Source organism: Natrix helvetica (genome assembly GCF_964273705.1).
Source record: "Natrix helvetica genome assembly, chromosome: 3".
Classification (NCBI taxonomy): domain Eukaryota; kingdom Metazoa; phylum Chordata; class Lepidosauria; order Squamata; family Natricidae; genus Natrix; species Natrix helvetica.
Window position 1 is genome coordinate 155,882,891 of NC_138549.1, and position 16,977 is coordinate 155,899,867.

The 16,977-nt window shown below is 42.5% G+C and overlaps 1 protein-coding gene across 6 annotated transcripts in view; it reads right to left on the reverse strand.

Moving 5' to 3' along the window:
- Positions 1–212: 212 nt before the first annotated feature.
- The window catches only part of RIPOR3 (RIPOR family member 3), a 148,468-nt gene continuing 131,703 nt past the window's right edge, over positions 213–16,977 (reverse strand). For 5 of the 6 annotated variants that reach the window (XM_081947038.1, XM_081947041.1, XM_081947040.1 and 2 more), the window contains 6 exons: positions 16,052–16,213; positions 13,544–13,702; positions 10,749–10,951; positions 8,004–8,087; positions 5,227–5,317; positions 213–2,394 (listed from right to left, as the gene is read on the reverse strand). In XM_081947038.1, the coding sequence (XP_081803164.1) occupies positions 2,294–2,394; positions 5,227–5,317; positions 8,004–8,087; positions 10,749–10,951; positions 13,544–13,702; positions 16,052–16,213 (800 nt within the window). In that variant the 3' untranslated portion in view covers positions 213–2,293. Of the gene's footprint in view, positions 2,395–5,226; positions 5,318–8,003; positions 8,088–10,748; positions 10,952–13,543; positions 13,703–16,051; positions 16,214–16,977 lie in introns of those variants that run through there. The other variant, XR_014174888.1, reaches the window with a different exon arrangement.

Below are 16,977 nucleotides of genomic sequence, written 5' to 3' on the forward strand. Positions count from 1 at the left end.
CAATTGAGTTGCATAGGAGCGTATTATGGCCTGCCCAGTTCATGCAATAGTTGCCATCAATTGCAACTTTCCCTCTAGGTTAATTTGTGTCTCTTCTCCAGCACCTTAAAGTCAAACATTTACCCAAATGAAATGGACTCATCCCTGAAACTCTCATTTCATTTTGTTGTTGAATATTATGTAAATGACCACTTGAAAATCAAAATCCTTTTCAGATATTTTAATAAAATCTTTTTTAAAAACTGAATATTCAAACTAGTCTTAGCAATAAATACTGTAAAATACAGAGCAAAATATATTGTATAAAAGTATTTTGATTAAGTGATGAAAACCTACTTGTACATTTGGAGTGGTCAACCATTATCAGTCAAAGGAAAATCATACTGTGCATTCAGAGCCTTAATGCCTGTTTATTCCGTACCACCAGGTGTTGCCAAGATCAATGAAAACATTATCAAGAGAAATTTCAGGCAACCACTAGAAGCCCTTTAAAAATGGTTCTTTGTCACTGCTTCCAAAGGAGCCTTAGAATGGGAAGCAGTGGTGGGTTCCAGATTCTGGCATCCACTACATGAACGTGCGCAGCACGTGCATGCGTCAGAGCCCCCTGTGACGCCACTGCGACGCTCCAGCTGCTCGGCGGACCATCATGCAGGCGCTATGTGCTCTGCCTGGAAGTGCCAAAGAGCTCAAATACAGGTAAGGAGCTCGGGCGGGCGGGCCCTCTGGAGCACCGTACCGGAATGATATCCCGTGCTCCGGGCAGGCACCGGTATACACGTACCGGGGCATACCACCTGCAACCCACCACTGATGGGAAGGAATGGTTTTTCTTTTGTACCCCATGTATTACTGATTGCATACAGTCATTTTAAAATTCATTGACAGAAATAAAGACATAATTTCAATTTATCTATTCAAATATTTAGGAGACAATAAAATGTTTCCAAAACTATTTTCCCCCAGAGCTTTTTAATTGCCTGGATTTTTTTCCCTACTAATTTTACTTCAATGTATTCAAATTAATGGAAATATCCACTCAAAAGATGGATAAGTAACTGCCCCTTTTTCTGATCCTGTAATTCCTCACTTCGGGGTAAAATCGGAGTGACTGGATGGAGCTAAGTGTTTACTGGCTGGATGCCCTTCAACACAAAAGCATTTAGACTTATATACTGCTTCAGAGTGGTTTACAGCCCTCCCAAAGCAGTTTACAGAGTCAGCCTATTTCCCCCAACAACCTGGGTACTCATTTTACCAACCTCGGAAGGATGGAGGGCTGAGTCAATCGGGATCGAATGCCTGACGCTGGGCAGAGTTAGCCTGCAGTGCTGCATTCTAACCACTGCACCACCACAGCTCTTCAAATAGTTGGATAAGTAGAAATAGGAAAAGGGTGCAGTAGGGACAGGGGAGGAAGAAGGAATGAGGGAGAGAAGGTCTGTCAAAAATGTGAACATGATAATATTCATCTTAAATGGAAGCTACAGGGATGACCAACATCTATTTGTAAAGCTCCCATCTCAGTCCACAAATCCAAGAATTTTCCGTCTTGAGTTTTACTCTATGTACAAAGCCCTGTCTGCTTTTTTGCATGCCTTGTGCATATGATACAAATAAAAACAGGATAAACTTCAATAATCCAGTTGTAGCCACCATGTTTTTTTAAAAACCTTGCAGATGCCCCTCTCCCCAAATCAAAGAATGAGAGGGGGGAGGCCAGAGGATATGTGTGTTTCCCTAGGAGGTTTTATGTAAAAAGGAAACAAAATGACCACAATTTGAAATGACCAGACTCAACTTTTGCCCTTTGGTGTAGGCGTAAGGTCTCTGTGAGATCTGCTCTGAAGGGAGACAGCCACTAGAAGGCAACCACAAGTTATTTCGCTGCAATAAGCTAATAAGTTTTACATTTGAAAATCTTGGTCTACAAGAATTAAATGAATAAATACATATAAAATAGTCTGCCTCCTCTTTTGTCAGAGAAGATAAATATTTTGTCTTGAATGGAAACCAAAGAGGGACACCTAACAATTAAAAAATAAGAAGAAGCTTCTCCAATCTCATTCCTCGAATCCAAAAATGGTGTTTTGGGTTTCACTATACATCTTCAGCACCCAAATATAGTGCAAGTGTAATATTAGTTATATTTAAGACTAGAATGTGGATGCTTAAAAATCTTTGTAGTTATGGTTTGTTACATTTTCCAATGACATTCAACTTTACTTTTTTTCTTGGAAGACTCCTTTTTACTGTAGCATCTAACTCCTGGGTCTTCCTTTGAAGATCTTGTTCACAATATTGTAATTTCAATTTCAGCTTCTTGATACATAGCCTCTCTTAGTTCACAGCATATTTTGTCCATTTTTTCAAAAGCCAATCTTCCCTTTTCTCCTGCAAAGAAAAACAGAAAGTAACCATAACTAATACAACTGTGTTGGGAATGGTAGTCCATATTCTCTTGAGGCACCAATGGTCCTCTCTCTCCAGATCCTCAACAGCTATCCTTGCTAGGGAGATGTTCTCGATCACGTTCAGACAGAGACTGCTCCAGCCCTTCCCTTTACTATAGAAAACCTGTGTTTTGACTTCAGTTTATTGATGTATGAAACAAATGTATATGATAATTCATCTAAGCAGAGGCACTCTGGATGGTGAGCAAAGATATAAACATGAAACATAATCTAGACCAGGGGTCAGCAAACTTAAACACTCAAAGAGCCATTTGGACCCTTTTTCCACAGAAAAGAAAACACCGGGAACCACAAAGGTCCTAACAGGAAGCCCCCAATTCAATTCTGGAGCTGACCGGAAGTTCAGTTCCCCCACCATAGAGTCTCCTCCTAGTGTGGTGTACCTTTTCCTCTGCCTGTCATAACCGAAAGACCTATCAATTGTGCAGACAACTGGAAAACCCTCCCCTTGCCATAGAGTCTTCTCCTGTGCACTGGGCTTCTCTCCACCTCCTCCCACCCCTCCGGAAGCTCCTCTCAAAATTGGGCCGCTGACCGGTGACGGAGCCACAGCAGAGGGAGGAAAAAGCCACGTGTTATTTGCAAGCATTAGGCATAATGCACCTAATAATCATAGTTATAGCGTTCTGCATTGGTTATAATCCCAAACTGGATAATTTTATAAAGTTCGGTAAGGAGTACGTGGTTGTAAAAGGAAGTTAAGAAAATTACTTAATTCATTCAAAGCAAATTTCTGGAGAAAGCCCATATATGAATTCCAAAGATTTGCAACATCATTTCAGTTGCTTCTCTAGTGCTACGTAGTAAGTAGCTTGTAAATCAGGTTATCCAATTTCCTTCACTTTTGCTATCAAAAGAGGCCCAAAGCTCAATTCTCCTTTCTTGAATCTGTTATAACAGATAGGTGAAAGATGGAGAATAAACCCCATAAGTAAATAAAAAGTTATCTTCTTGGATGACCAAAGGTGATATTTCCCAATATATTTTCACAGCTGCTGGAGCATTTAATTCCCCATTTCTATAGTAGTGAATAGAAGGCAGTTTGCGTGTTCTTTCTAGCACCAGGCTGCACTAAGACAAAATAATTCTTATCTGTCATCAGAATGTCATCCCTGAATTTGTGAATAAAATCTGGCTTATTAGAATGGCAGAAGTTAACCCCGGAATCAGGGCATCGAGGAAAGAAGGAAAATTTGTGAGCCTCCATATGTTATTGAAATAACTTCCTATCAAGTTTGATGATATTGGCTGAAGCGAGCATCTTTGTGAGTGAAATGGGTGGTTTCAAAATGTGATAAATAATAAAATAAAATAATAAAGCAGGGGTGTCCAGGGTTTATAATGGGCTCTCTGCTTATGAGGTTAAGACTAGCACTAAACATCTAATTAGCAGGAGTCAAACTAATAAGGTTTCTCCTTGCTGTGTCCTTTAACTTGGGTGCATAGTCTCCACCATTAGAGCTTCCTTCTGACTCTTTTTTTTTCCCTGGAGAAATTGCTTGTAGAACCTCCAAATCCAACCTCTGGCTGGCCCCGCCCACTCAACCCCACCCCTTTCAGGAGTCTCCACATGGTCCGTTTTGGATGTGAGGTAAGTGCAGGGCCTGCACAGAGGCTCGGGGAGGGGAGAAAACAGGCCTCCCAGAAGTTCCGGAAGGCCGGAAATGTGCCAGCCTTTGACTAAGACCATTTCTGGCCTCCGGAGGACCTCTGGAGCCCCGGGAAGCAGTTTACGCCCACCCAGAGGCGCAAGGAAAGCCTCTGGAACCTGGGGAAGGTGAAAACAGCTCCTCCCCCCTCCCGGCCATGGTGCAGAAGGCTGACTAGGCCACACCCACCATAATCACGCCCACCCAGCAACTGGGCAGAGAACCCATTGCTGAAATTTTTGAAGCCCACCCCTGGATACAATGGGCTGAACATCCTATATTTAGTATTCTAAATGTGTTCAGTGTGTTCATGAGGTCCAGAACAATGCTTGGGATTAGAGATAACAACCACAACAATGATGCTTCACAGGATGTTTGCTTCCCATTTGCTTTTACACATATAAGAATCCGAAACTGGAAGTAGGAGCATGATGGGCAGCAGAAGAGATGGCAGAGAGAATTTTAGATTTGATATCAGAAAAAGAAGATACTTAAAAGATGTGATCCAATAGCAAGAGGCAAGTCAGTTCTTTAGAGCAAGCAATATTTACATCTTGGTACAAATCCTCATTAAGAGGATTAACTCTACAAGCTCCACTTCTTTTTATTTGCTATTTTACCAGTAATCATCAGCTACTACCTATTTTAGGTCGCTAAAATGAACATCTAATTCCCACAGTTATGTCTTACATATAATGATATTTACCCATGTAATATGGCCGTATTGCTATTATCCTTCTCATCTTTTGTACTATTGTCTCTTATTGGTATTTTACGATTATATTTTATTTGATGTCTGTATGTACATTGACAGCTTATGTACAGGGCACAAATTCCTTGTGTGTCCAGTCACACTTGGCCATGGTTCTGTTCGGTTCGGTTCGGTTCCAATCCATTTTTAGGTCTCTAAAGCCTAGCCATGAAGCTTTGTAGGTATGTAAAGCAAAGGAAAACTGAAGTAAGATCATAAATACAGCCATGGGTTCATTTAGTGATGCTTCACTTCATGACAGAGTTGCCATATCCATTTGGGATCACAAAATGAGGACTTGCTATTCATTATCACTCAGAACACCTAAGCAGAGAATCATGAAAGCATTTACCAAATGAAAGTGTTGTTTCTCTGGCAGTGGTCCTTACTTCCTCCGTTTCTGATTGGCACAGTGTGGCAATTTGCTCTAGACTCTCAATGCCCTGTTTGATAAAAAGAAACATTTCAATAACCATGTTTAAATTATATCTCCCAATTCTTAACCCCAATTCATCTCTTTGAGAATAGCTAACCTCCGGCAAATCTAGACAGCATACTAAAAAGCAGAGACATCACCCTGCCAACAAAAGTGCTTATAGTTAAGGCTATGGTTTTCCCAGTTGCAATACATGGCTGTGAAAGTTGGACTATAAGAAAGGCTGAGCGCCAAAGAATTGAGGCCTTTGAACTATGGTGCTGGAGAAGACTCCTGCAAAGAGCAACACTGTCCGAAGATGTCTCCATGGTCGTGTGGCTGGCATGACTAAACGCCAAAGGAGCACAGAATCCTGTTACCTTCCCACCAAAGGTGGTCCCTATTTTTCTATTTGCATTGTACATGCTTTCGAACTGTTAGGTTGGCAGAAGCTGGGACAAGTAACGGGAGCTCACTCCGTTGCGCGACACTAGAGATTCGAACTGCTGAACTGCCAACCTTTCTGATCGACAAGCTCAGCATCTTAGCCACTCAGCCACCGCATCCCCTGTTTCTAGGCTACACCTACAACAAACTGCCTCTAAGTGCAAATTTTATTATCTAAACAGTTCTCCAACTTTGGGGAGGAGAAATGGGTACATTTGGAATTTTGAGACCATTCTGCCAGTTCTCTTGCAAAACAGCTTCAGGAGAGGTGGGTGCAGTGGTGGGATTCAGCCAGTTTGCACCACATCTGGAGAACCGGTTGTTAACCTTCTGAGCAGTTTGTTGAATTGGTTATTGGAAGAAATCATTAGGGCAGAGAACTGATCGTTAAATTATTTGAATCCCACCATTGGGTCAGTGGAAGCATTTTCAATCCCCAAATAGCACTAACCTCCCAGAGAGTTACTAATTTTATTCCCACCACTACCTCTTATCCTTGTATCTATTCTTCCTGCTTATTTTTTGTCCTTTTTCTGGATTTGGCCCTCTAAAGCAAAATATTGGACTGCAGCAGTTGGATTTCTTTTCTAAGAAAGCCAACAGGAACCTTTTGCCCATATTGCAATGCTAGAAATTATGCTTGATTATCAGGAACCATCATTTCAGTGAAGGCTAAACAGTCTGCAAAAGGTTTTCACAGTTATATGCAGTGAACTGGACCTCGAAAGGAAGTGACTGGATTCCACAGCTTAAGGCTGCCCAAAAAAAGTCTGCACTGAGGTTACAGCCAGGCAAAATAGTGAATGTTCTGGTGTCAAGGCCAATAGATGACCTGACCACGGAATAACTACAATGTCCTACCTGTCAACGACTTCTTCAGCTTCAACCGCAATAATATTCAGGCAAACAATAGATACGAACTCAAAGTAAACCACTCCAAACTAGATTGCAGGAAATATGACTTCAGCAAGAGAGTTGTCAACACCTGGAATGCTCTACCCGACTCTGTTGTTACATCCTCAACCCCTCATAATTTTAACCTTAAACTGTCTACCATGGACCTCATCCCATTTTTAAGAGGTCCATAAAGGGAGCATGCATAAGCGCACCAGCGTGCCTTCCATCCCTGTCCTACTGTCCCCGTTTATTTGTACTAATTTCCTTTGTTTATGTCCATGTTTACACTTATACCTGTTATCTTGTACATGTTTGACAAACTAAATAAAATAAGTAAGTAAGTAAGTAAGTAAGTAAGTAAGTAAGTAAGTACGTACATGAATGAATGAATGAATGAATGAATGAATGAATGAATGAATGAATGAATGAATGAACGAATGATCCCAGATAAGGACAGGAGCAACTAGACAGATGCCACTTAGTGGAGCCCTTAGGAGGATTCCAAGGACAGACAACATATCTTAAATTCTCTTGAAGAAGAATTTGGACACCCTCTGCTGGCTGCTGATGAAACCTGTTCAAATAGTCCCTTTCCCCAAAGAATATTCTAAAGCAATCTATGGAGATTCTCAGTCATCCCGGTCATGGTTGTCCCAAAGGTGCTTTTTCAAGGGGCAACTGGACTTTCTGGTTTTTCTTTGGAGATGTTTTGCTTCTCATTCAAGAAGAGCTGAAGAAGCAAGAAGCAAAAGATCTCCAGAGAGAAACTAGAAAACCCAGTTGCCTCTTGAAAAAGCATCTTTGGGACTTTCTAAAGCAGTGTTTTACAAACTTGGCACTTTGAGAAGTATGGACTTCAATTCCAAGAATTTCCCAGCCGGCATGCTGCAAAGTAGAGGTTCTCAAACATTTTGGTCTTTTACATTCTTAAAAATGATAAAGGTAAAGGTTCCCCCGCACATGCATACTAGTCGTTCCCGGCTCTAGGGGGCGGTGCTCATTTCCGTTTTAAAGCTAAAGAGCCGTCTCCGTGGTCATGTGGCCAGCATGACTAAATGCAGAAGGCACAAGGAGCGCTATTACCTTCCCACCGAAGGCGGCTCCTATTTTTTCTACTTGCATTTTTTACATGCTTTCGAACTGCTAGGTTGGCAGAAGCTTGGACAAGTAATGGGAGCTCACTCCATTACGCAGCGCTAAGGATTCAAACCGCTGAACTGTCATGTCTATCAGTATTTACTATATTGGAAATTAAGACTGAGAAATTTTTTAAGTATTTATTTGATTTTGTCAACCTCTCCCCCCCCCCCGCCCCCGCAAGACCACAGTTTGAAAACCACTGGTTTAAAGATTTCTTTAAAAGCACTCACTCTGAGGTTTTTGAGGGCTAGACAAGCGGCTTGCTGTAGTTTGGCATCATTGTTGCTTAAGAGATCTGTGTAAAAAGGAAGAGCCTGTAGTAAAAAGAATGTAACAAGGCTATTAATATTTCTTCTTTCAAAAAAAAAATACTTTAGCATAAATGCCCTACCCCTGACCAAGATCGGTAGAAACCACCACTCCCAGGATTCCCTCCCCATTGTAATCCTTACACATCTGGAAAGCACCAAGCTGGAGAGAAAAACTGTAATTTAACAGACTTAAAAGGGAATTCTAGGCCTGTATGTGATTCTGCTTTTCATCTTTCCTTTGCAAATAAAGATACGGCATTTCTCAACCTTGCCAGCTGGGAAATTCTGGAAGTTGAAGTCCAGATACCTTCAAGTTGCCAAGGTTGAGAAACACTGGTTTTCTTCAATCTGGCTCTACTCTGGAAAGAGCCGGTCTATACATTTCTTAACTCCCAGTGCAGCACATTCTTAGTGGAAGTAGGAAATCATGGGAATGTGATTCCCTGAATCTGGGATAAGAAAAGCTGGCTCAAAGTACTGGGCTTTGAAAGAAGATGCAAGATTGGATCAACTTGCCTTCAGAAGTTGTGGGAGCTACCTCACTAGAGGTTTTGGAGAAGAGATTGGACAACCATTTGTCTGAAATTACGCAGGGTCTCCATCTTGGGGTTGGACTAGAACCTCCAAGGTCTCTTCCAACTCTATTATTTTATTCTAACACTGATTAGTAATCTAGGTTAGGTAAACTAACCCGAGGGAAGGTGATTACTATAAAATTATACATGGAGGAAGGAATTATACATGGAGGAACTTGCCTCCAGAAGTTGTGAATGCCCCAACACTGGAAGTCTTTAAGAAGATGTTGGATAGCCATTTGTCTGAAACGGTATAGGGTTTCCTGCCTAGGCAGGGGGTTGGACTAGAAGACCTCCAAGGTCCCTTCCAACTCTACTATTGTATTGTATTGTATTGTATTGTATTGTATTGTATTGTATTGTATTGTATTGTATTGTATTGAAGTGATACATGTTAGCAGGAGATCTGTAGAAGATAAAAAGAATAAATCACTACATTAAGGACACTTGTTCCAAGTGCATAAAAAACACAGATAGTCCTTGACTTACAACCAAAATTGAGTCCAACATTTCTGTTGCTATGTGAGACATTTATTACGTTTTGCCTCATTTTATGACCTTTCTTGCCACCGTTGATAAATGAATCACTGAGATTGTTAATAACATGATTATTAAGTGAATCTGACTTCCGTATTGATTTTGCTTGTCACAAAAGGTGATCACATGACCCCAGGACACTGCAACTGTCACAGTTAGTTCCCAGGTGTCTGAATTTTGATCACCATGGGGAAGCTGCAACAGTTGTAGGTGTGGAAAATGGTCATAAGTCACTTTTCTCGGTGCTGTTGCAATTTCGAATGGATGCTAGATGAACTGTTGTAATTCAAGGACTACCTGTACCTATATTGGCTAGGGCAGTGATGGCGAACCTATGGCATGCGTGCCACAGGTGGCACGTGGAGCCATTTATCAGGGCACGCGAGGCGATACCCTGTCAGCTGGCCAGTGCGCATGCACGCGCTGGTCAGCTGAGTTCACCTTTTTAAAAGCCATTTTTCACCCTCCCCAGGCTCCAGGGGCTTTATAGGAGTCTGGGGAGGGCGAAAAGAGCCTCCCTCGCCCCCCCCCCCCAGAGGTCCTCTGGAGGCTTCAGGGACTGTCCGGAGGCTTCCCTGAAGCCTTCGGAGCGCTTAAAACGACCCTCCGAGCAAACCGGAAGTCACTTCCGATTTGCTCGGAGGGTGGTTTTATGCGTTCCAAAGGCTTCAGGGAACGTCCGGAGGCTTCCCTGACGCCTTCAGAGTGCTTAAAACCACCCTCCGAGCAAACCAGAAGTCACTTCCGGTTTGCTCGGAGGGTCGCTTTAAGCGCTCCGAAGGCTTCAGGGAAGCCTGCAGATGGTCCCTGAAGCCTCCGGAGGGCCTCCAGGGGGGGCGGGGGAGGCTCTTGCATTATGGGTGCGGCACGCCCGCACACGACCCCCCTGCGCTTCCCCCCCTTGTGGCACGCGAGCCAAAAAAGGTTCGTCATCACTGGGCTAGGGTTTACATGGCACTTCATTGGGAGCCACTGCCAACAAAGCAGTGCAGCAAAGAAGAGCAACAAAGATGATGAGGGGACTGGAGGCTAAAACATATGAAGAACGGTTGCAGGAACTGGGTATGTCTAGTTTAATGAAAAGAAGGACTAGGGGAGACATGATAGCATTGTTCCAATATCTCAGGGGTTGCCACAAAGAAGAGGGAGTCAAACTATTCTCCCAAGCACCTGAGGGTAGAACAAGAAGTAATGGGTGGAAACTAATCAAGGAGAGAAGCAACTTAGAACTGAGGCAAAATTTCCTGACAGTTAGAACAATTAATCAGTGGAACAGCTTGCCTCCAGAAGTTGTGAATGCCCCAACACTAGAAGTTTTTAAGAAGATGTTGGATAACCATTCGTCTGAAGTGGTGTAGGGTTTCCTGCCTAGGCAGGGGGTTGGACTAGAAAACCTCCAAGGCCCCTTCCAACTCTGTTATTCTATTCTAAACTGCCATGGAGAGAACTCCTGCATACAAAGCAGGACTATAGCTACCCAAATGCACAAAGATGCATATATTCCCAGGGTGCAGTTAGTGGGACATTCTAAGGAAAAGGGAAAAGCTCCTACTTTTTCCCTGAAATTCCTGTTGGCTGCTGCACGAGAAAGGCACAATGTGGCCGCTTTGCCTATACGATGATTCTCATCAAGCTGCAAGACTGCAAGGAGCCGCAGGGTCTGAGGCAGAGGTTCCAGCTGATTCAGCTGCTTCCCTTTCAGCTTCTTTATTTTCTTCATTCTCCCAGGACGTTGCAGGTCCTCTGTCAATATTACTGGGGGAAAAGAATTCAGCCGTAAGTAGAGAGGCTCAGAAAAACAATTACCACTGTCGGGGCTGTGGCAAAAGAATTGCTTTTAAAAAGTGGAGATTCAATCTGAAATCCGAAACCATGTGTTGTCTTAGAGTTACCATTTCTGGTCAAGCCATTAGTCCACTATGCTAACTCTACTGGTATTAGAAGTATCCTCGCCAAGGAAACAGGTACAAAGGGATCTTTCCAAGCAAAGATAAAACACGACTTCCAGACCGTTGAACTGGAGCATTAGCAAGAGCCTCGGTGGTGCACTGGTTAGACTGCAGTATTTCAGGCTACTTCTGCTGACTGCTGCTGACTGCAATTTGGCAGTTCGAATCTCATCAGGCTCAAGGTTGACTCAGCCTTCCATCCCTCTGAGGTGGGTAAAATGAGGACCCAAAATTGTTGGGGGCAATATGCTGACTCTGTAAACTGCTTAGAGAGGGCTGTAAAGCACTGTGAAGCGGTATATAAGTCTAAGTGCTATTGCTATTACAGGGGTGTCCAAACTTGGGAACTTTAAGACTTGTGGACTTCAACTCCCAGAATTCCCCAGCCAGCCATGCTGGCTGGGGAATTCTGTGAGTTGAAGTCCACAAGTCTTAAAGTTCCCAAGTTTGGACACCCCTGTGCTATTAGGAGCTGAATCAGTATTAAAACATCTCTGTAGATTGAAAGCCCTTCTGCCCTTGTTTCTTTTTCTCTTGTCAGTTGCTTCTGGGAATTTCAGAAAAGGCTCCTTAAGACTGTTTTTTTCTGGTTTTATTCTCCAGCACCAAACTTGAATGTAGCCAGTTTGGTGGAGTGGCTATTGCATCAGGCTAGAAACTGGAAGACCATAGGTTCTAGTCCCATCCTAGGCACAGTGTCAGTTGGGTGACCTTCAGCCAGTTACTCTTGGCCAGGGATCAGCAACCTGCGGCTCTGGAGTCTCATGTGGCTCTTTCATCCCCTGCTGCGGCTCTTTGTCTCCAGTCAGCTCCACAATCAATAGGGCTTTCGATTAGGACAGGTAGAGGAAAAAGGGCATCGCGCTAGGAGGAGACTCTATGGGGAACTGGACTTCTGGTCAGCTCCAGAATTGAATGGAAGGCTTCCGGTTAGGACCTTTGTGGCTCTTTAAGTGTTTAAGGTTGCCAATCCCTGCTCTTGGCAAACCATGCCTCAAATCTAGCCAAGAAAATTGCAGGGATTGTCTACAGAGTCACCAGGAATTAATATTGACTCAAGCACACACATACACATAAAGAGAAAACTTAGGATAAGCTCCCTCTATAATTGGAACAATGTACATCCAACATGGCAGGTAGCTGTCAATATCCCATACTAAAGTATGGACTTTAGCTTGTATAATTCAAGCTAAAGTCCTGGCATAACTCTGAACCTCAAGGTAGAAGTGAAAGAATAGTAACGCAGGATACCAGATGTCATCCAATCAACTTGTTTAAAAGTGATGAGTTTAATCAATTTGAAATATATCCAGGAAATCTACATATGCCTCGAGTTTCACAATGGGACAAAGATGGAATGTACTAAACAATTTTAAAATTAACTTCTCTAAGAAGCCTGTAGATAATCTAGATTCTAAAACAGACACATCCCAAAAGATGTTGCTACGCTGGCTTTGCATTTATTTTGTTGCGCATCGTCTTAACATTTTCCAGTCTTAGGAATTATCCTCACGGCTTTAAAGCAGTGTTTCCCAACTTTGGCAATATCCAGAATAGTGGACTTCATCTCCCAAAGTTTCCTAGTCAACAAGGCCAACATTTTGAAAGTCACACATCTGGAAGTTGCTAACATTGGGAAACACTTACCTAATACACTTAGTTGGCAAGATCGGCAGAACTAGGAAGCAACAATGATGCTCAGGCCAATCAGTGCGTATTACTGATGCTGATTAGAAAAAAAGATATGGATGAGAAAAAGATATGCGTGAGAAAAAAAATAAGGATAACACTTGATGCCTTATGGGAAGCTTTTCAACAGCTTCTGATACAAAGATTGGACAATGTTATTTGCTAATTACTAACTAAGTGGCCTTGACTGCATGTATTTTTCATAGAAAAGCTACTAGCCACTAGCAACATTAGGAGCAGACAGGCCATTGTTATCCTCAGCAATCTAGATTATTACCACCTTAAAATTCATAGTGTTTGGCCTGATTATGAGACTGTCTACTGCATCTACAATCTATCCACCCAACCTATGTGGGTGGGAGGGCATGTTGTGGATTCCCTCCCTTAAGATGTGATGAAAGATGTGATGTCCTGGAAACAAGCCTTCTTGGTCATTGCCTTTCTCTCTAGAGCAGTTTTCCCTGAGGTAGAGGACAGTCCCATTGGTATTTTCATTTCAAAAGTTCAATAAGATAGGCAAACTTTCCTCAAGATCTTTCAGAGCAAGGATTGCCACCTAGTTGGAAAAACTGCTAAATTGGAGTTGGTCATCTAGGATTGAGAGGATGTTTTAATTTGTACCCACAATTTCCCATTAATTACTTCAACATTAAGGTTTGGCAATCAATTATATTTTATTTTGGTTCTCCATATCTATCCACTCATTTACCTTCTTTAGCGAATCGGATCAAATATTTTTCCAAGTTGTTTACATGGTGTTTCTCCAGGTAGCTGTAAAACTGGAATAATGTCACAAATTCAGCTGGAAGATCTCTTGAGTTGCTTAATAAAGTGCCTCCAACTATCTGTTCCAGGAATACCTGCAAAACTGAAGAGGATGGATATGGGCTGAATTCAGTTTTAACCATAATATATTGATTTATTTACCTATTTCTTAAGCTACCTGTCAAGTTGATTCACAAGGTGCCAAAACAATCCATAGTAATGCAGTATAAACTATAATTTCATGAGCTGCAATGCATTATACATTTACATAAATAGTTACAAGGGCTAAAATATGTAGCAGCAAGATAAATATCAACAGCTGCTTACTTGATGGAAAACAATATAATATTAAACTCTGATGTTGCAAAATTAATTACTTAGCAAATAGCTTTAGCGTTTTTATCGGAAAGCCAATAAGAGCCCTTCAAAAATAATAATTCTCCAAGGCCAATATTTATGCCAAAAAAACAGAACAGGAGGCTAGAGCATAGAATATAGTAGATTCCACAGTTCAACCCTGAGTTACATAAAGGTATATTCCCTTCTTTTGGAATAAGATACTATTAACTACGAAATAGGGTGGTCTGAAGGAACTGGCTATCCTGAACTGGCATGCAGATTGGAGAGGGATCTATGACTTCTACAAATCCGAATTTACCTGCAAAAGGTACACTATTGTGTAGGATTTGACAGGGCTTGCTCTGTGCATCACGGCATGGTTCTGCGGCCCTTGTGTCAATCGCGCTGTGCTTGCACCCATCAGACTCCACTCTGCCCTAAAGGAAGTGATGTAGCAGGCCCAACTGGGTTCCTTCACATACATGGTGTTTAGCAGAGTTGAACTGTTCCATCCTTGGGTAGTATGGGCCTTCTTTTACATGCCCAACAAGCAAGCAGCTCACTGCTGAGTGCTTTAATCCCTGCTTCCTCTTGGCCTGACAGCAAGGATCACAAGAAGACAGGTGGTCCCCATCTGCCACCTGCCACTTGCTTTGTTACTCAGGCTGAAATGAGGCCCAGGAGCCTCCCACAAGTTCCTGTAGCATAGGAGTGTCAAACTCGATTTCATTGAGGACTGCATAGAGTTATGTTTGACTTTGGGGAGCTGGGGTGGGCGTGGGCATGGTGGGCATGGCCAGCTCGACGTCACTCATGTCAGGGGCACCTGTGGTGGCCAAGTGCTAAGGTAGGACTTCCCTCAGCCCCCCCCCCACTCTCATTATAATCTCCTTCCTTCCTTCCTTCTCTTCTTTTTCCTTCCTTGCTCTCTTCCCATCTTTCCTTCTTTTTGCCTTTCCCTTTCTCCTTTCCTGTCCCTTTTTGCATGTTCAAATGCAAAGGGGGAAACATTTCTCCTTTCGTTTCGTTTTTAGTTTTAGTTTTGCTAGCCCTGTGCCAGAGAAAACAGAGCTCAGGGGAGCTGTGTTTTTGGCTGGGATGGCCTCCTGCAACCCTCTACAAGCAGAGGCACTGCGGGCCAGTTCTTTGCAGTTTCCAGAGCGGCCCTGCAGGCCAGATCTAAAACCCGGCGGGCCGGATTCCCCCCCCCCCTCCCCAGGCCTTTAGTTTGACACCCCTGCTGTAGCAAATCACTTTCTGCTTTGTATTCTTGGCAGGGACGGCTTCTCTGTCCTACGAAATGCCTTTGGACAGATATGAAACATCTTGCTCTCCATAGGATTCTCTATGAGATGAACACTGCCCCCTAAAGTCAGATATGACAGTACAGGGGAAACCTTTACTTTTACCTTTAAAGTGGCCACAGAGAAAGAGCAAAAGCATAGCAATAATGTATTTTTGAAAATATTTACATGTAGACATTGCTTATTAGCCATAATGACCATTTGTAGTTACAAAAAATAACTTTATGACCAGTCCTCATTTTTACAACCAATGCAGTGTTCTTGTAGTCACATGATTGAGATTTGGGCACTTTGCAACTGATGGGTGTTTATTATCCCCTCACAACATCCCGTGGTCAGGTGACTCTCCACTTCTGCACTTCATCCCTGGCTACTGACAAGCCAAAACAAGAGGGAAGCCAGCAGTAAAATTGTGATGTCTTGTTTAATGACTGGGGCACTTCACTTAATGGCCGAAGAGGAAGCAGGATCATAAGACCACTGCAGTTGTGTGGTATTTCACTTAACAACTGTGTCATTTAGCAACAGAGTTGCCAGCTCCAATTGTGGTTGCTAAGTGAGGACTACCTGTAATACATTTTTTAAATGTGACATTCTTCCTCCCCCCCCCCCCTATTAATTCACAAGGAACGTCTATATCGAAGTATGAAAAGGCTTCAGTGTTGTAAACCTTGGACTCATGAAAAATTGTCAACAATTTGACTCTGAGACTCGGGACCAGAAGGAACCTTATTCGTTCTGAACATAAATGAGGGACATTTCCTTTCAGTTTACTGAAACAGTTAGATGACCCACACATCAAAATGTACCTTTTTCTAGATGATGTCGATATTTTCCTTTTGTTTTGAACATCAATATGTATTTCAAAGGCATCCACAATCTTTCCACTGGACAGAATAATATGCTTCCCTGTTCAGTGCACTCACTCCAGATCTTCAAGCAGTGTTTCTGCTTTTTGGCTTTTTGGATAACTGCAAAAGACAGCTTTGGAAGTTAGCAATGGAATCAGAACTCTTTTTCAGCTGGAAATGGAATACCTGATGATGCCAAGATGAACCACTACAATTTTGAATGCATGAAAACATGCAAAGACATAAAATAGGAATGTGTGGATCAAGAATAGGTAGCCTAATGCCCTCCAGATGTTTTGGACTTCAAGTCTCATTAGCTTTAGCCAACATAATCAACAGTAGGGGGACTGTGGGATTTGTAACCCCAAAGATCTGCAATGCACCAGATTGCCTGGGCTTGATATGTTACCAAATTATGCTACTAGTCTTTTATTCCCTTCAACTACCCACCCCATGAGTCAGAATCCCAAGTGATTATACGAGACAAGGAAAGAAGAGAGAGACATGTCTCAAATGTTTTGCCAGACAACTGGGAAACCAATCCACCCAGCAGCAAAGAAACAGAAATAAAAATATGTTCATTATGAAGACATCTGTAGTTGCAAAAACCACATAGTCTTTAAGCTTCAGTCTAGCTTTTGACATTGCAGGTTTCACATGCTTTTTTCCATATGCGGTCATACAAACTACAAGCCGTAGTAAATGTTGACAGATGTGATCCAGAGAGCACAACCCGACTCCTACAGTTAGACCCGTCACCATCCCAGCTCTCATTTAAATGCAATAACAACAACAACAACAACAGCAACAACAACAACAACAATAACAACAACAACAGGGATGCAGTTCATTCATTCTCTTGTTCAACTATGCATATGATTACT